Source organism: Haliotis rubra, unplaced genomic scaffold, assembly GCF_003918875.1.
Source record: "Haliotis rubra isolate DU_JTF1 unplaced genomic scaffold, ASM391887v1 Scf511, whole genome shotgun sequence".
NCBI classification, from domain to species: Eukaryota; Metazoa; Mollusca; class Gastropoda; order Lepetellida; family Haliotidae; genus Haliotis; species Haliotis rubra.
The window spans coordinates 507,044-527,411 of record NW_025767204.1 but is presented as its reverse complement, the minus strand read 5'-3'; the positions used below and the strand labels follow the sequence as shown (position 1 = coordinate 527,411).

Genomic DNA, 20,368 nt, shown 5'->3' with positions numbered 1-20,368 from the left:
AAAAATAATAAATATATTCTTCTTTATTATTATTCCCTTTTTGAAAGCACGTACATTGTCAAAAATAGATGGTTGAACTAATCAGTTATGTGTTACACATGTATTAGATCTATTTATTATTAATTACATAATGTGGTAAACAACAATTTTCTAGTTACTATTACTGGGTGTTAATATTTATTCCATGGCTATTAGCTTTGCACCTTAATAAGGCTGGTATATTCTATGTATTGAAATGGTGCTTGACGCTGGAGGATACAGTTAAATCACTCCCATAACGGAAACCCATCATAATGAAGTAAATGTTCCTGACGAACTGTACAAGAGTTCCATCACTTGTTATCTGAGTATCGTTGACACCCACCACCTACGTTGAAGTGAAGGTGAATGTTTATGGAAGTCAACTTCTGTAATATGAGGAACTCCTTCATCCATGTGTATGCCATTGATTTAGGACTAAGAATATACTCCAAATCGACATGTTTCTCATATGACAGAAGTAGACACCCATAAATTTTCACCTTCACGTGTAGTAGCAGTTCTATTTGTCATTCAAAGAGAATCTACATAAAAGTGAATTAAATTCATCATTTTTGTCTCTACAGCTGCCAGTGCACAGGTAGCACAGAGTGGAAAAAGTAAGTATGTTTCTCACAACTAATTTCTTTTATAGCATCTCTACTTTTCAAAATGCCCACAGGTTCAAGTAATTTTAAACCTTCGTTTCACTTTTCCGGATTCTTTCATTTCCATGCTAACGTGTCAGGGTTTTATCCTGTTTTTATCTATTTTTAAAGATTATTAAGATTTAGTTTGCCAAAAAGCACACAATGAGACGAAACTTAAACTGGTGGTCATCGGATACCCTTTTCTAGGGTTCACATTTATCTTTGTGTGGATGATCAGATTAGTAAATGCATTTGGATCACATTTCTGTATACCTTGATGCTCTTGTGGCTCTTCAGCATCTGATAACCACTGCACCGTTACTGTGTGGGGCCTTTCCTGCTTCCTTATTTGTCTTTTAATGAGTTTAGGTAAGACTTTGCTGACTTAGTTGGAATCACGAGGATAGAAGCTTTGTTTTGTTCTTTGTCTGATTCAAAGTACACAGGACAATGTTAATACCATATGCCATCCAAACAAAAATGGGTTTCGATAACTGCGGCTCAGTACCATTTGGATAGGGATGATATTGCCATCGGCGTACTTGCCAATCGATGTCCTGCTTGCTTGAAATATGCACAGGCTACATTGCACCATCATGTTCAGTATGTAGCTATCATTAAAGTTATGACTTGTCTTCCGGTGATCTTAAACCATTTGTGTTTTGCAGGTAACATTGTGATGAACATCACCAATGGTAACCCAATCCATGTACCAGAAGGGGACACGGTTCAGATAACTGCACTTTGCATTATCTGTTCCCAATGCAGATTACACTACATTGATCAGGAACGATGTACCCGTGACATCAATAGTGAACTGCACATGCAAAGAGGTAGCTCGTAATTGTACATTCACTCTCCAAGGTGTCACACGAAGCCAGTCCGGGACATACCAGATCTACGCCAGGAATGCGCGAGGAGCACTCAAGAGTACCGCCACCAAGGTTGATGTTATGTGTAAGTATATGTGTGTTTCTGTGCGTGCATCCGTGCGCAATTGGGAACCGATATTTTGTATACATGACCATTATAGTACCGTACACGCGTACGTTGAAGCTACCCCGGAATTCACAAGAATACGTTGTCTCACTTGTTCTTTGATTCAATACATACCAGTGCACATTAAACTCCTGGATAAGACTTTTTTTGTCAACCCATTGCGTTTAGACTATAATAGATTATGCTGGTTTTCGTAAATACCGAGCGGGCCACTGCATCATTGTACCTGAGATCATCAATGAATCAGCACATCATTTGCATGAGATCATCAATGAATCTAGAGACCTGAATCCGGTATCTTGATAACAATGCCAAGGTGTTGACGTGCGATATTGCCCTGTAATATATGGTCACTTGTGTTACATTATTAGCTTTATTCTTCTTTAAGATACATTCAGATACATCCTGTCATGTTTGCTGGTCCCATTTCACACTCGTGTTTTCCTCGCTACTCGCTCCCGAGACTACCCCAGGAGTCCAACTTCCGTGCTATTATGAAAAAGGAAATATAAGTAAACGCTATGTCCAACAACTGCGTGAGTGGCACTTAACTCTGACAATGCCCAAGGACTACCTGTTGCCTTGCATTCCCGAATGGCATCTCATCAATCTGAACACGTTCGCGATGTATGCAGCACCAACCACAAGTACAAGGGTTTATTCTCACACTGATCAACAGAAATAAAGTATTGTCTTGGAAGTGATTGAAAAATGTGGGCGTCTTTGTGTGTCGCATGAGTGAACATGACACATGTTATATATACGTCAGTCATATACTTGGTATTTTGCAAAGATAAAATAAATGACTGACTGACTGACGTTTTACGCCGCTTTTAGCAATATTCTAGCAACATCACGGCGGGGACTTGAAATCACACATTGTACCAATGGGGATTACAGGTCTTCGGCTCGAATGTAATCGTATTCAAGGGACACAAGTAATATGTATGACATCATGGAGTAGCGTTTTCGCAGGATTCCATATGTCCGTTGATCCACATAAAGAGAACATATCCCAATCAAATGCAGCCGACATAGAAACGTGTGCGATGTCACGTGTATTAATGAAATACCCATACTGTAAAATATATATGACAGTTTGGGATATTATAACTTATGTTCATTTTACAACTGGTCACGTAAGTTTGTTTCCGGTGCCCCACATATGCGTGACGTCTCATTGGTTAGCTGAGATTGCACACGTGTCAATTATTTTCATGATGTCTAAGGTTCTATAAAACAATTCGGAAACGAAAAAGAAATCAGTCAATCAACATATTAACGGATACTCCTTGAACAATAATTGTAAGTGATCACCTTTAAAATATGGGCGTCTTCCGTCTGCATTGGAAAACGTCCATTATTGATTAATTGTTTGGTCGATGTGTAACTCAACTAATCATTCCTATCTTACAGCGCTGCCTTGTGAATAGCATATAACATGTAATACATTCAACCCATCAAACCACCCACGAACATAAGGGTTAAAATTGATCAGGGCAAAAATTGATCTTCGATGACTTGATTTGATGCATGTCATCGTATCCCAACTGCGTAAATCGATGCTGATGCTGTTGATCACTGCATTGTCTGTTCCAGACTCGATTATTTACAGACTGCCGCCATATAGCTGGACTATTGCTGAGTGAAGCGGATGTTGCTTTTGTGGTACTTCTACATGTGAACTAGGGTTAAACTTTATGAATAACAAGTTATTATATTTCGTGAGAGCGATGTTTCGATACAGACTCTTCTACCGTTGTCATTTCTGCTTGACAGTGTTATGTCAGTGGAGGTCACAAACATAACATGAATATTGTTCGACATATTCTTGTTCAGTTTACATCCGATAGTAACACAATACACTCATGCAGTGACAAAATGGAAATCCTGTAAATAAAACTCTGTGTGTGTGTGTGTGTTAGTGTGTGTGTGTTAGTGTGTGTTAGTGTGTGTGTGTTAGTGTGTGTGTGTGTGTGTGTTAGTGTGTGTGTGTGTGTGCGCGCGCGCGCACGCACAAAATGTCCAAAATGGCACAGGTGTTCAGTCATAAATATCAGATAGATAAAAAAACCAGAATGCCTTTAGATAAATAAAAAAAGAATGTCTTGTCTTCTAGTGTTGATATTATGATTGTACCGTTTTTTTAACATGTTTTTCAATCCAATTTGACAGTTATTACCAACATCAGTGTGTTTTCTGATGAAAAAACATATCGACCAAACACACCTAAAAAGACAGACAGGATAAAAGGTTCCGAATGATATCCGTGAAAATAAAAATGCACGTGCAGATCGTGACAACCCTACCAATGAAAGCGAGTCCCAAACTCGCCTGAAATATTTCCTGTGTTGACACAATCGCCGTACCACGACTTACGAGAGATGAGAGGGACCAATCCTTGGGACGATTGCAAGTTGGCCAGACTGCACGGAGGATAGCCAATCATTTTAAGAAACTTGTGGGGTGGTCAATGCATATTGGTGTGGGGTGCAATCGGTCTGAACCAGAGAGTAGGCCCCTGAATCTCGGTCAAGGAAATGACGTGACAACTGTTCGCTATACTGACCAAGTCATAAGACCCACGTTGTACCACATTTTGGACACTACAGAAATCACATCTTCCAGCAACACAACACAGGTGCCCACACTGCTACATTGGACTTCCTAAGACAACATGGCATCCAAACCCTGCAACCAGTCCGGATTAAGGTCCAATACAACACTTTTGGGACGAGATTCAAAGGAGGCTTAATGACCTGCAACCAAGGCCGACAACTGTGGCTGGACTCGATCAGGCATTTCGCAGAGTATGGACCCAAGTGCATATTTTCTTTTCTTTTGCAGTTCAGTCTACATCACGCCTAACCAATTACTGGACCAGGATTGACGAGTTACGCTTCACATTGCGCTTTGCCGATGGATGGGTACAGGTGTGACGTAGGAGGGGAGAACTTCAAACTAGCAAACGCCACGCACAGCGTTGTATGCGGAAGGGTAATGGAGGGGGCAGGGTAATGACTTTGTGCCAACGGTCGCCCTCAGTTGGTCTTGGTCCAGGGGAACCCTATTGACATTCAGTTTTGAAACCCCCAGCCCTTCTGCCATCCATGCAAAACATCACAACGCTACGCATTTATGACGCGCAACTTACAAGACGCCGGCGATGATGTCATAGACTGGCCTTCCCATTTCCCAGACTTGAACTCGATCGAGTACATTGGGATGAGCCGAGTGGACCAGCGAAGCAGCAGATGAATCCACCTAGACCTTGTAAGAACTTGATTAATGGCAATCACTTCCAATCAGTGTGTTCCGACAGGTTCTGCAGTCCATGAGGCGACGGAGGTTACGCTAATGATTTCTTTTGATCTGACACGTTGGGGTGTCTTTTCTTTAAAAAAATAAATCCACTCACTACTTCTATTGTGGGATCGAATTTAACGAAAGAATAGTTTTCATTTTGGCAAAGAATATTTTGCTCATGGTTTAGTTGCAGTATTATATATATTTTCGTTGTTATACACGACAAGATTTAGAAGAGGTCATATGGTTCCCAGTGCAGTGTGCACACCAAACGGCATTCCGCACTCAGTGCTCTCATGTTTGTCATCCCCAGCAGTCACAAATCACAGGTTGCAAAGATGAAGATACAGGAGTTTGTCCGTTCAACCACACCTTCTTGGCAGTAAATCAACTCAGATCTGAGACTGACTGTTGTTCAAGTTCAAGTTGATCTTTGTAAATATTTTACTGGGAGCATGTTCTGTTACGAACAACGCCCTTACATTGTCAAGTTCATTGTCTTGAGAACTTAGGCAGTAACTCTCTGCGTGTGTGTGTGTGTGTGTGTGGGGTGTGTGTTTGGGGGTGGGGGCTGGGTGTGTGTGTTTGGGTGGTGGGGGTGGGGTGGTAGTTGTTCAGTCACCTTGTTAGTGGTTAGACTTCTTATTTCACACCCCCTTCCCCTGCCCTCCCGTAATTTCAGTGTTGAGCATTTCCCCTTACCTTTGGATTTCATGATTTATGTGCACACCCATCCACACCCCTTTTCCAAAATCTTGGATCTGTCTCTGAGTAAGAGCTCACTGATGTCTTTAGATCAGACACTGTCAGTGGTGTAGTGTCTTCTTGTACCTGGGTGCTGGAGAGCGAAAAGGGGAATATTTAGCAGATTATTACTTCTAATGTACTCCATGAACACTGCATTGTAGAGTGCAATATCTTCCCTTCTTACGTGAAACATCCAAATCTAATGCATGAACATGCAGCTTTGTTTGCAAGATACCACGTAGCTAGTATCCTCTGTTGATGACAAGGGACAAATTTGACTATCTGACTGCCACCAAGAATCTCTCAAACGGATAGGGTTCCAATAGGAGATTATGATTCTTGGCTACTCTTGAGGCAAAGTGAAGGGAAAACAGCCTTGAAGATCGGAAAGCATTTCTGCTGAAACATACCGATAAAGCACATGATAGGATCATGAGCGATCATCAAGTTTCCACACGTGACATTGTCTTTTTCAGCAGGCAATCACTCTTGAGAGGGATGGGAACATAACGGGACATGAACATTACAAAAGGTTTGGCACAGTCGGTTCAAAGGCTGCTAATTCCGGATCTAAACCACCCTTTGGTCGTCATCCCTAGTGAAACTGTATTTCGTTTTGCTTCTGTTTTGTACCCATGGATACCAGACAGATAATTTTCCCCAACATCTGCAAAGTACACAATTGTATCGTAAGAGACTCTTTGGCCTCATTTATAAAAGCTAAAGTGTCAAGTAATGTCAGTATCCCTCTGCCTTCTCATTTGTCATGGCTTACTTGATCATAGCCAATTTCGTACACAAATGGCCAACAACAAAATGTGTGAAGAACAATGTGTGTGCTTATTGGCATATGCTGTACATCGTGTACAAATCATCTGTACCATGTGAACCTCTCAACTCTTGGCATGGCTTGTGATGATGTGGACTAAAAGGTTCATAGGCATTTATACTCAGCAGCAAAAAAAACGTCGGTACGAATTAAAAATTAGATTGGTACTGTAATCACATCAATACAGAAATAGACATAATTAGCGGATCAAAAACATTTTTAGTGTACAATATCTTGACACATCAGCAGAATTTCAAGACATTACGTGAACGTTTGCAGTTCATTCAGACTCTTGACTTTCAGTATCTAGTGTGACCACCACGAGCGGCAATAACTGCAGCACAGCGTGTATGCAGGGAGTGCACCAATCGATTGATGAAGGCCTTTGGCACCTGCAACCACACTCTGAGAAAGGCCTGGCGCAATAACTCGGCTGTGTTCGGCCTTGGTATGACATTATTGAGTCTCCTCTGAAACTTATCCCAAAGATGTTCAATTGGGTTCAAATCAGGACAAGGGCTGGTCACTGCATAATGTTGACACGTTGTGCTGAAGGAAGTCCCGTGCAGCTCTGACAGTATGGGCCCGGGCGTTATCATGCTGGAACTTGTTGTTCCGGTGACGTGCGAAATGTGGTATGACGTGGAGTCTGAGAGCTTGGTCGATGTAGCGCACCGCTGTAATGCCGCCTCCTCTCCCTATACCAAGGTTCTGGAACACCACAGGGCCCAAACTCTGGTTCAGGCCTATTCCACCCCATACCATGATGCTTGCACCTCCCCATGAGTCTCTTTCCATAACACATTGGTCTTAGTAACGCTGGCCACGTCGTTGCCATATTCTAGTTCTGCCATCTGCAGTTTATACGCAGTACTGACTCTGATCTGTGAACAGAACAGTCATCCATTGCCTGTGTCGCCAGTCTTGGTGTTGTAGGGCAAACTGTAGACGTTCACACCGACGACGAAGGATGAGGATAGGTCCACGGTAAGGTCTACGGCAATGGAGGTTCCCGCTGTTAAGACGTCGGCGTACTGTATCAGTACTGATTGGTCTTCCGTGTGTTCCCACTGTCTGGCGTGCTGTTTCGGATGCCTGCATGAAGGAATTCTGTACATCCTGTCGCACAACATGGCGGTCTTGTCGTCTTGTGGTTACCCTTGGTCTGCCAGTAGGGGGGTTTTTGCAGCCTGTAGATGGTCCCAACTTTGACCTGGAAGCGATTGGCAAAGGCTTGTGCAGTGTGGCCAGCTTCAAGTTTTCCTAGCGCCTGGTTCCTCTGAGCTGTCGTGAGTCGCGGCATCCAGCTGACGTTGTAATGTGAATGTTTCAACCACGTTTGGGGTGCATTTTATAGGGCTGGTCCTTGTGAACAGCACGTGCAGCATGAGTTGCATGAAAAACATGGAGAACACCGTACCATCTCCGAGATCAGGTTGCGTTTTTTAGACCATTTCCTGGGATCTATTCTGTGTTTGGGAAGGCATGTCTTTGCTCAGGTAAAGTTGGAAATGTTGTCAAAAATATACAAGCAAAACATTAAATGAGTTTTCAGTTATCTGTTTCTGTGAAGGAAAATTCCAAACTGACGTTTCTTTTGCTGCCTAGTATACTACCGATCATAACAACCCCCTACTTGGTGTGGGAATGCCTGTCTCCTCCTGGGGTTACATGGTGTTCAGTTTGTTTCATTACATCTACAGGGCCCGTCGGGGTAGCCTAGTGATTAAAGCGTTGGCTAGTCACGCCGAAGACCCGGGCTCGAATCCCCACATTGGTACAATTTGTGCAGCCCATTTCTGGTGTCCCCCGCCGTGATATTGCTGGAATATTGCTAAAAGCGGCGTAAAACCAAACTCAGTCAGTCAGTCAGTCATTACATCTACAACTTACTACGGTCACGTGTTTCATGCTTTAAGCACCAATGATGATACAATGCAATGTTTGCGTTTAAAAACATCTTAGTTTTTTCAGCTGGTGAAATCTGTAAATGTAAACACATAGAACACACTCTTGACCCTTCGAAGAAAAGTAACTGGTCTTATTGGTAGTTGAAGGATTGTATACTTTGGCTGCATGTGCACAGAAAAATCAATATATTCTGAAAAGTGACACAAAGATCCCTCGGTCTTGACGTTAAGTCAGTTTAAAGTTACAGCGTCAAAGCGCAATACATAAAGAATCGAAATAATGTACTGGGACGAAGGCACAGTAGAATGTTTATGTGTAAAGACATGATCTAATGACAGTCAGTGTTTTAGGTTGTGGCACAATATTTCAACCGTTATACATTGTACCTGTAGATTCAGTAAGGGACAGTAGTGTGCTATATTTAGACTTTTCCAGATTTAGACAGAATGATCTAGGAGTTGTTGCAAGGAGCCTTTTTCACAATCTATTGGCTCAGAGAGGAATGTAACAGGGGCGTAGGAACAGGGGGGGGGGGGGCTTACCTCCCCCCTACTTTTTTTCAAGACGAAACCATATCTACCTTACCATAACTACAATTTCATTTTGATTTTCAATACTTTCGATAAATTAGCGGCGTAAAACTAAACTCACTCACTTTTAAGTTGGATTACTGTTCCTGAGAGGTGAATATTAACATCATTGTCTCTAATGCTGAAATCACTGCTCTTGTATTACATTCATTCTGAATTTGTACTGCTATTCAATTTTGATACCTTATATTGCTTTATGATTGTGTTTGTGCGTGCGTGCGTGCATGCATACATACTATTGTTAAATTTAAAATGCCAGAGATACCTCTCCAAGAAACGGTGTACAGCCTGGTGAAAAATGCTGACACTCATTATTTAAATTATCAACTTGCTCTTATTGAAACGAGGGATAACTACTATCTTTTCTATACTGATGGCACAAGAGACGGAGGTCAGATGCCGCTGCTTCGAATGACTGCCCCCTATATCTTCTATTCTGACACTTTCTCTTGCTTTCATGCCAGGAATTTTTTTACAGTTCTAACAAGCGATTGTAGTGGATAAGAATTGGTTCCTAATGACGTTTTGTGGCGGCAAACTGCAATAAGGGTCGTGATTGGTCCACATGAAGCACTTTACCTAATGCAGCCAGTCACATTACGGCAATGGATACCGTTCTCGTGCACGATATCTTTCAGACAAACTAGTGCTCAAAGGAAACTATACACCGCAGACTATAGCATAAAGATTCACAAATATAAGAAATGAAGTGATAAAAACATACTGAGCCATGTCACACACGTACAGACCCATCCTTTCCAAGAACAAACGGCGAAACAAATTAACGAATCTCCTAAACGTCGCCAAAATACCCCAGACTTTTTTCTGATGGAACACGAAATGCACGTGCACACTGATGCTATAAGACAGGAGACCTTATCAGTCGACATACAGTGTACCGGCAACTAAGAAAATATGGTCTTCGAGCACGTCGACCCTACCGCGGAGTGCATCTGACTCTTCAGTTGACATGGACCAGGAGAGTTTGACGTTGGCAGATGCGTGATTGGCGACGTGTGATGTTCACCGACGAGAGTAGGTTTTGCCTTTACACTAACGACGGCCGTGCTCGTGTTAACAGACGAGTAGGTGAACGTTTAGCGCCGGATTGCCTTCAGCAAGTCCGACCGTTTGGAGCCGGTAGGCTGATATCGTGGGGTTGGATCTGCGGCGATCTCAAAACGAGACTTGTGATTATTCATAGCAACCTGAATGCTTGAAGATACTGGGATGAAGTCTTGCGACCAGTTGTGTTGCATTTATCCAGAAACACCACGTGGCATTGTTAATAAACACGATAATAACGCAAGGCCTAATACAGCAAGAATGACCGACGACATTCTGCATAAGGCTAACATCGTTTTTTCTACCGTGGCCAGAATGTTCTCCCGACATGAATCCGATAGAAAACTTATGGGACGACCTGGATCGACAAAGCAGACGACTACTAGTGCCACCTGTCACCGCTCAACAACTGGAACATTGTCTCCTAGAGGAATGGCAATGTATCAAGCCTAACGTCATTCGCCGTCTTACGTCATCAATACGTCGACGTGTTTTGGCGTGTATTGAAGCCAATGTTGGCCACACTCACTGTTGATTCAACATTTGATGACATTTTGCAGAAACATTTTTATTTGTGTAAAAGTTCAGACTATGATAACACGTGTCTTTCAGTGTCAGTGAAACGATACTTTTGACTTTGTATGAAATGAAATGGTGTTTATTTGCTGTAGAATTGAATACTGTATTAATATTACACAGATGTTCAGTTAAATATGTTTTTCTTTTCTTTTCAAGTTTGGTCATACAGACTGTATACTTTCTTTTGGGCACTAGTTTATTTTTTTTATGTTTTTGGTTAAATAGTGTCAATCCGAACGTTTTAAGCAGGAAATCGCTATAATTACTGAAAATATTAATAATAGGAGAGGTATTGTACGGCGAAACAATTTCCTAAAAATACACTCTTCAAAAAAAGGAAACGCATATGTGATTTTGAGAATATGGACTTATGTTATATGTCTTTCCAAAACGTCATATTTGTGTGATTGTATACAGCTTCTGCGCCAAAACGCGGCAATTACAACTTTTCCCCTTTTCGTAGAAGCGTTTGGAGAAATATTCTTAAAAAACGTCACCAAGAACACATGCAAAGCAAAATGCTCTTGCAAGTAAGCGGAAAAAAACATGCGGTATCAATCACTATAAAATGGAATGCGGGTTTAATTTGTCATTCGTTTAGTCCTTGCACATCACATGCTTCCGATTATGGACCGACAGAGGAAGTTGTAGCAGCTTGACGACGCTACTTCACATACAATGGCTACCTCGGCAATTCTAACGTCAATGTGTTGCCATGGTCGCCCGATCACTAGATCTAAACCCAATGGGACACCTATGGGACGAACCTGATCAACGTGTACGTCAACGTCAAAACACGCGCCTACAACTGACCATTGCATTGCAGTCTTATCCAGTCTGTGCCGAGACGGTGCCGAGCAGTAATTGCTGCCAATTGTGGCCATACAAAGTACTGACTTTGACGCTATCTGGTGGACTCAAGTAAACATACACACAACAATAAAGGCTGCTGTTGTGTTTTGATATGAAACAGTAGGTGCATCGTCCACAAAAATTAACTATATTAGCTCACTGTAACTCTTTATGGTCCTAAGCAAAACATACAAGCCAAGAGGGGTTACACATCGTTTATTCCTTGACATCAAAATGTTATAGCGATCGCATATCCGTTCGCGCACTTCACAAGAAAGAGTTTTTTGTTTGGCGGGACTAAGCCATCCTCGGCCTTTCCTTCTGGCGAAGTGGACGTTGTTGCTGTAGTTACTGTAGTTGTTGACGTTGGTAGAGGAGCAACTGTATTTGCTGGTTGTGGGTTTTGTAACATGTCAGAGAGAAGTGCGGAAGAAGTTCTCGTGTACGCCCGGACAGCTGTGCTTCTGTGTCCAGTGCGCTGCAGGACAAGCTGTTCATCAAATTTTCTCGTTCCATAAACGAGTTGCTAAAAGTAACCTAAAAACATATATTCAAATTTCTTGTCAGAAAATCAGATAATTATAAGAGACGTACGTAATCATTATCATGTAAGTGAAAGATTGATTTTTATCTCAGTGCTATGCTTGAAGACAATAAACTACAAATTTACCTTGCCCAAGTGGCCAGTGTGATTTCCCTCGAAGCCATCTGCCCAACAGACTTAAGGGAACAGCTTTTCGAGCGCGAGAATACCCTGGTTCTGTTGGGAGAACCGGATCCTATTCTCGCCACATGGTACCAAGGCACGTCTGTAATACGGGCCCTCAGACGCTTCACTGGTCTGCCTTCCTTCTGTCCACACTCAAGTATTCCTTGCGACAACCCAAGTATCGTAAATTGTAAAACACCATCGTGTGTTTTTAGCGGCGTTTGTTGGGATACGAGTCCTTTGGAAATGCTTCAAGTCCTTTTCAATCACAAAGGTAAACAAAGTCAGGGGCTTCTTGTTCCTTCTTTAATTTGAAATCCTCCTTGTCGTCGGGATCAAATGCATGTTGCGACGAGTCAGTTTGCGTTAAACTCTTCCAGTCTTCAAACTCCATGATTTAAGCTCAGGGCTCTTACTTCAAATTGCTATCGTGCTGACCGGGAAAGCTATCGCGTTGAAATGAGCAACTTCGGGAATTAGTGCGCATGTGCTGTTAAATATAACACTAAACATTTTATACAATAACAGTTTACAATATCAGCCCCAACCAGGTAGGATTTGTTTATTGGATACTCGCGACCGGGATTGAATATTTCGTGCTTTACATGTTCAAGCAGAGATGATGAGAGTGGAGATGCTAGAGATGCTAGAAAAGGAATTTATAATTAATCATTTTCTTAAAATCCGTTCAAATGAATGTAAATTTATTTATAATAAAAAAGAATATCAAAACTCGAACGGAAGTGTAGTATAAGTAAGTTACATTCATGGTTTACTCGGTGCATGGTTCAATATTCCTACTGTTTAAAGGGTAGGGCTTCGTCTCGGAAGCCCCACACCCAAAACAGTAGGGATATCGACGGAAACCATTAATGTAACTAACACTTAAACTAACGCAATAAATTCTTTTAAAATGGCTTTATATTATTTTCTGTATACACATGTGTCATTTTTCTGACCTGGGGTGTCTGGGGCCTCTGGTTTTTCGGCCTCCGTTGTCTGGAGACTCCGGTTTTCCAGCGTTCTGTGTTGAATGGGTTTAACTAAGTCTTTTTGAGTAAACTCGTCTGTCTGGATGTCCCCGCTTGCATGAAATAACAGATTTGCTTAGTTTGGTAGCTATTTAGTTTTTGAATATCAGTTGATAAACTAATTATTGAAAATATATTTATATGAGAGTGCATACATACATGTGTTTGCCTTTGTGTCATCATCTGCAAACAATAATGAAACTTTAACCCTTAACATATTTGCTATTTTCCAGACGCCCCGATCTGTACCTTACTTCAGAACACACAGAGGACGGTCATAGAAGACGAGAGTGTAACGTTCGATGTATCTGTATCAGCGCACCCTCATGTCTCCTCCGTCCAGTGGTTGCATCAGGGGAACCCCATCAACAAAACCAACCCCAGATACAGTGGTGGCACAGCCGCCATGCCAAATCTTACTATAGGTCCATGTTTCAGGCATGATGCCGGGGTGTATAACTTTACGGCTAGCAACAACGTCAGTGGGCTCATAAAATCAAACTGCACAAGTAATATCACTGTCTACTGTAAGTAGAGGAGATACACGTAAAGATTTCATTGTTTGATCCATGTAGTACGTTGCTCTAAAAGTGGTGACTTTAGATGTGGTCAAAGAAAACAAACATCATCTGAAAATTCCGTGACATGCTACGTGACACGCGTAGATACAACAATTATGGAATTGGGGGACTGGGATTTATCTCAGTATTGTCCTAGATAATTTTTGAAACTATTTTTGAATTATTCTTCAGACTGTTTGAGAGAAATAAATTTGAGCCATAACGACTTCAGACAATGATTCTATATTCAATGTCTTTGATGCACAGTAATGTTAATTTACAGATGGTCCTGAGCTAGACTGCTTCAGCCCACCCACTGTAACAATCAATGAGACTGAACTTTATACCTTTGAAGTTAATGTTACAACTTATCCGAAACAGTCACGTGTCGACTGGTTCAAAAGGAGTAACTCCATAAACAGAAATGACACACGTTTCCACCAGGGTAACGTCAACGTTCCGTCCCTAACGCTCATCAACGCTAACCGTAAGGACACCGGGAGCTACAGCATCAGTGTCACAAACAAAGACACTGGACGTTCGGTTCCAGGCTGTCGTACCAACCTTACAGTTCAGTGTACGTTCCGGACATATGGTTAAACTTTCAATGTAATTTGACAATTTGTCTTTGGACTACGACCTCCAATTCAAAAAAGTAAACACACGGTATTAGATATCTTCATGACTGTGGTATTACTTTCTGTGAATATGCTATCTACCATTTGCAGTACCTTCAATTTTCTAACGCTTCGTGATGATGATAAGAAATGTACTCAGTATTTGATGATAAATGATACACACTGTCATGGAAGTCTGGAAGTGAATACCATTACATATCAGACTGTACTCGGAATGGAAGGTAGCCACACAGCAATGTAAAACATAATTACTTTTCTGTCTTAAATACTGAAATTGAAATTTATTTTTCATCTGCAAAATCTAACCTTACATTGTCAGACCGACCAAGCTGTACTCTCCTACTTCCCACTACATACGAGATAACAGAAGGTAGCAGCATTACAATAAACGTCACAGTGATGTCCTTACCTCCCCTAAGGTTTATGGATTGGTTACTGAACGGCACCGCCATATCCAGGAACAATTCTCACTACAGTGGCGGTAACCACACGGTCCCATCCCTGACCATAGATGGCATACAACGGCATGACACTGGGTTTTACTCAATGCATGCCAACAACACCGTGGGTGAAGGTGTAGATGACTGCGTTGTCTTCCTTCGAGTTCTCTGTAAGTATCGCTGTGTCATTATTTCAGTACACATATGCGTGTAAACTTTGGAATTTCGAAATATGAACGCCTGAAGCAATCGGCGATTATAAATATAATCAGGAATCTAGTTTGAAATATGATTATGATACTGTGATTGTGTGTGCACACATCCTCAGTGAACTAACTTAACGTGTTTACAGATGTTGAATACTTTTTACATATTACGATTACATATGATATAAAACTGACACATAAATACTGAAGTCAGGTAACCGTCTTATTCATTCATTCTCGTCGCTGGATATGACTGTTTGTAAGTCTGTTCCATATCGTTGAACATTGATTTTAACTTAATGATAAACGTCTTCGACATGTGTCGCCGTTGAGCTTTCTTTTATAAATTAGTTACCTGAAGTTTCTAATGAACTGTACCTACTCATTCATTTTTAGGGTTAAGCGATCAGCTATGTATTGAATTGAAAAGGTCAGATTTGTGCTTACAGATCGCCCCGAATGCATTATTCTCTCAAACACAACACTGGAGGTCGTCGAGCATTCTTCAATCACAATCTCCGCCGCCATCGACGCCGTCATGCCACCAAACGTGGTAGACTGGAAACTCAACGGCACCCCGGTCAACAGGACTGGGGACCGGTACACAGGAGGCAACAGCTATCAGAACACGTCGTTGAACATTTCGGCCATAACCCGTCGCGATGCGGGTATATATACCCTTACTGCTTCAAACGATGTCGGAATTGTTGTGAATGAAACGAGCTGCAACGTCAATGTTGTCGTACAGTGTAAGTAGTTTACGTGATTCGTTTGTCAGCTGTTTGTAATCGCATATTGTTAGGAAGTAGTTCATGAATTTGATTACTTTATTTGATGAAGTGGATGTACCATGTATATTGTTCCTGCTCTCTTGTATCTCTTTTTTGCAAGGTCGTATTCCGTTGACCCTCACGGATATTAGTTTGTGTGACACACAAGTACTGACAAGACAATATTGTGGTGAAATTGTGCTCCTATGGATTACGCACAGATGTTAAATATTGCATTTTCAACAATTGGCTGTAATGCTAATTGCAAATATTCAATTGGATAATTGATAGTCCGTGCTGATATTTTCCATATTTTTCCTACTTATAAAAACAACAAATGTCGTGCACCCATGAAAAGAACTGTGCGACGTTTTGCTGCAGTTATTTGCACCTCCGTCATCTATCAACAGGCTTCAACAGGAGATATCGCTTGCTTTGAAATATAGAAATATCTCCGAAGAGACAGACCCGTAAAGATCCGAGTTACAATTGGTCTTCAGAAACCCATGCTTGTCGTAAGAGGCGACTAGCGGAATCGGGTACGTGTTTAGGCTCGCTGACTTGGTTGACACATGTCGTCGTATCCCAATTGCTTAGAACAATGCTCATGATATTGATCACTGGATTGTCTTTATCATTTACATACCGCCGCCATATATCTGGAATATTGCTGAGTGAGGTGTTAAACAACAAACCAACAAATCAACCGAAGAGACATAGGTGCAGCGAAATCCTATCACAGTGTTTTGCAGACCATTGTGACTTCATAGCACCACACAAAATGACTATATTACCCAAATTTACTAACGTTAGGAAAATATACGTTTCATCCGGCGTCCATATGAACAAACGTTTGAAATATACGTATCATCTGGCTGTCAGATTTACACGTTTAAAGGGGTGTTAAAATAAACGAACACTCAACTCTGTATTTACATGTATTTCACAGGTGTGTAAATCTGGCCATTGTTTTCATGTGTTTTCTAGCATGTGTAACATATGTAAATGCTGTGATTGTAGGACATGCATTTTAATACCTTTGAAATCTCGTATGACCAGGGTTAGGTTTGTCATATATTTAGTACACGCGTAAATCGTTGGTATTTGGTAAATATAGTGTTACATGATTAACACTACTTTAACATGTATTTCAATGGTTCAGTAATGTAACTGTCACATCGGGTTCGTTAGCGAGTCGGACTACGCCATAATGCACGGAGATCATTAGGAAACACATTGCGAAGTGATACTGAGCACCACTATTAACGTGCCTGCCTTTCTTGACATACACATGATGTCTGTTTAAAAGGTTCAAATATTGGGTCTATGGGCCAGAGCGATATGTATGTTAGGGGGTGTGTGCACGTGTGCATGTGTGTGAGGAAGAGGGTGTGGGATAGGGTAGGCATAGGCTGGGGTGGTGGCGGTGGGGTACTGATAAGCCTTCTGATCAGTAGGTAATACTGTTTATACTTTTTGCAATGGAAATTACATTATAGATTAAATAACTGACCTTAGGTACACTTCTCATGTATGACATACAAGAAGAGACTGCTTATTGCAATAAAACACAGACAGGTGTGTTCACACAGACATGAACCGGTAGGTCCCTAATTTTAGTGCACACTTGTATGAGTTATCATACCATGATCATAGCTATCTATACTTTCAAAAGGATGATTACAATGTATTAATGATTCCCGATGTAAATTTCTGTAACAGTTGTAAATGTGTTTATATGCACATACTTGGTATTAGAGCTGTGTTTCGTAGCCTAAGTGGGAGACCATATGTTCTGATACCAGTTTAATGAGGCGAGACGATATATCATGAGTGAGTGAGTGAGTTTAAGTTTATAGTCATAGTGGCAATATTTCAGCCATATCGTGACTTAAAAATAGTTATAAATTCATTAAAACCTGTGTTACATCACACACACACACACACACACAAAAAAAAGAAAAGAAAAGAAAAGCTGTTGAGCTAATACAATTTCAGCATTTCATGTTGAAGAAGGTTCAGTCAAACATGTTCAGCACGCCTGAAAATGAATTTGAAACTGAAGTTTCCTTGGGAAGTTATGTTTCACACCAATTCTTTCACAAACAATTCAATGTTATTTATATGTAGAATTCAGAATCACTGAAAAAACTCTTAAAGTCTGTTGTCTAAATTGTATCTTATCTTTGTTCTCTTTCTTAACAAACCTAAGACATCATTCATAGTTGTGAATAAATGGTGTTATGTGTCAAACAACTAAAGCATATTTCATTTACTTGAAGACAAGTATTGTACAGTTCACAGAGCTTTTGAAACATGTTCACACTCTTTCACTTCTACACCAACTCCTTTGTTCATGTAACAGATATAAACAAATTCCTACAAGGCTCAATTTGTTTTTAAATTTCAGAAGGATTTGAAAGAGACTCCCTTCCTATTCTAATGCAATACTCCTTACAACTTTAAGTAGTACTTAAGTAGTATCGGGATATATCGTCTCTTGTGGCGATACATCGATGTATCATTGGACCTCGCGATATAAATATCCTGATGTATTGCCTAAATGTGTTTTGTATTGATGCATTCGTATCGCATAGCTGACAATGCAAACATCGATACTATCGATGAATCGTTACACACCACTACTTGGGATGGCCTCTTTTTGATTCGGAATACAGATATTGTCCTATACGGACGTTTTCTCAAATTTCCATCTCTGGGGTAGATTATAGAAATATAGAAAACTCTAGTGACTGCAATTAGTTCATAAAGCTAGATAACTAAGCAGTTTCTGTAATTATTGAAAAGCTAACTACCTGACATTATTTATGTTGCTCATGCGTTTTAAATTTTGCTTTTGCTGTCTGATTTGTTATACATTATATAATAATGTTAATCATTTTGGCATCCCAATATCATGGAATATAATGTAAACCATTAACCTATCAAACTACCGAAACGTATTATCTGTATGCTTTACTGTTATTGGGTGAAACTGTTAAATGCACCTCCGTACAAAATTTCCAGAAAATAATAGAAACTGAAAATTGCTAAAAATTGGAAAACTAAACTGGGTAAAGATTGCAAACAGTTATTATTTATATACCTGTTTTAAATTATCAGTGTGCAGATCATGTCACAAACATAAAACTGAAGGATGGGTGTGGAAAGAGTGGGGAAAACGTGCAAAGTCTCTGAGTCAACTGAGATTATCCTTCAAAAACGTCATATGTACATTTAACAATCACTTATCATTAAGTGCAACCAAAGCATTACAAAAACGCTATATTTCCAGACAGCATAACATCACCTTGGGCCGGAGTTCCAAATATTTGATACCGAAAGCCTGTCAGTTAACTCAAAGGAAATAACCCTTGTGTTTTACAGTGATCTTAATCATAGTCACAATGAAGTATAGGTTGCCATGTGTTTTCCAATATGATTAAGCCAGTGAAATGCTAATATTTACCGAACAAAATTCTAAAGGAGCCTTTCTTCAAGCAGTGATTTAAAGCCACACATAGCTAGACTTGCTTAGATTAGAGACTTCATATAAGGCATCATAGATATTTCACAAACATGGTACAGGACCCTTAGCCTTATTAGCGTATTGCCTCACCACTTGCGAATTAAGCGTTGGCAGATGTAAATGTTACTGAAGATGTTCTGAAGCGAATCTCACTTGCAACTGCAACGGTGAAAGTGATGCCGGACGTGTCTGCTCTACCTGAATTGTTTCGTGGATTATGACTTAAACGGAGAGACTCCAACTGAAGACAGACATTCTGCAAATAACCACTCTGCACGTGCTCATTAAAAGAACTATATACTCCGAAATCGAAACGCAAAGGTGATATTGATATACGAGATTTCTGATTGAATGTAAGTTCCTCCATTATAATACTTGTTTGCGCTACATGGAACCAACTCACAGTGAACAAATGCATCTTCGAAACTCTTTAATTCATCGCTTACGTTCGTAAGTGCTCGCCACCTTCCGCTGAAAATGCTCTCATGTAGAAAACGTGGTTCCTGGAAATTACGCACATGCAGTTCTGAGGAATCGTGAGCAGGAATTTTGCCTTTATGAGGGCCGTTTTGCATTTAGGCGGCCATTGGCATTTTAAGCCGAATGAAAGAATATCGTTATGCAGCGACGTTGGTGGAACATTGCCATTGGGACGCCCTGAGGCTGGGGAGTCTCACATCGTCACCACTCCCCTTTCCGTAACCTCCAAGAAGATTCCTCCGTCCCTGTTTCGATGCTTGTTATAAAAGGATAATATGACAAACCAATCGGAAAGCGCGTATTGATTGCCTGGCTTCATAAAATAATCCTGGTTCTAAATCGTTTATGATTAGAAGATCATGAAAATATGTATCATCACAGTGAAAAGCATAAGGAACGTAGCTAACGGAATTGTTTTGCCTCATGTGCACTTTTAATAAGGATAACGCGACTGGACTC

General features: G+C 40.8%; 2 protein-coding genes across 2 annotated transcripts in view; both read left to right on the top strand.

Moving 5' to 3' along the window:
- Window positions 1-20,368, top strand: part of LOC124292288 (titin-like) — a 194,577-nt gene that overhangs the window by 70,192 nt on the left and 104,017 nt on the right. The gene's annotated exons all lie outside the window — the stretch shown is intronic.
- LOC124292289 (carcinoembryonic antigen-related cell adhesion molecule 2-like) lies at window positions 606-15,902 on the top strand. The gene is made up of 6 exons (XM_046729356.1): window positions 606-638; window positions 1,337-1,625; window positions 13,520-13,813; window positions 14,130-14,423; window positions 14,804-15,094; window positions 15,580-15,902. The coding sequence occupies exons 2-6, from the start codon at window positions 1,622-1,624 to the stop codon at window positions 15,885-15,887; spliced, it is 1,191 nt and encodes a 396-aa protein (XP_046585312.1). The 5' UTR covers window positions 606-638; window positions 1,337-1,621; the 3' UTR covers window positions 15,888-15,902.

Bases quoted from the DNA above. Each gene is read 5' to 3' on its own strand.
- LOC124292289 (XM_046729356.1), top strand. The intron at 13,814-14,129 runs GTAAGTAGAGGA...GTTAATTTACAG, and splicing joins AAGTAATATCACTGTCTACT to ATGGTCCTGAGCTAGACTGC. The intron at 14,424-14,803 runs GTACGTTCCGGA...TTACATTGTCAG, and splicing joins TACCAACCTTACAGTTCAGT to ACCGACCAAGCTGTACTCTC.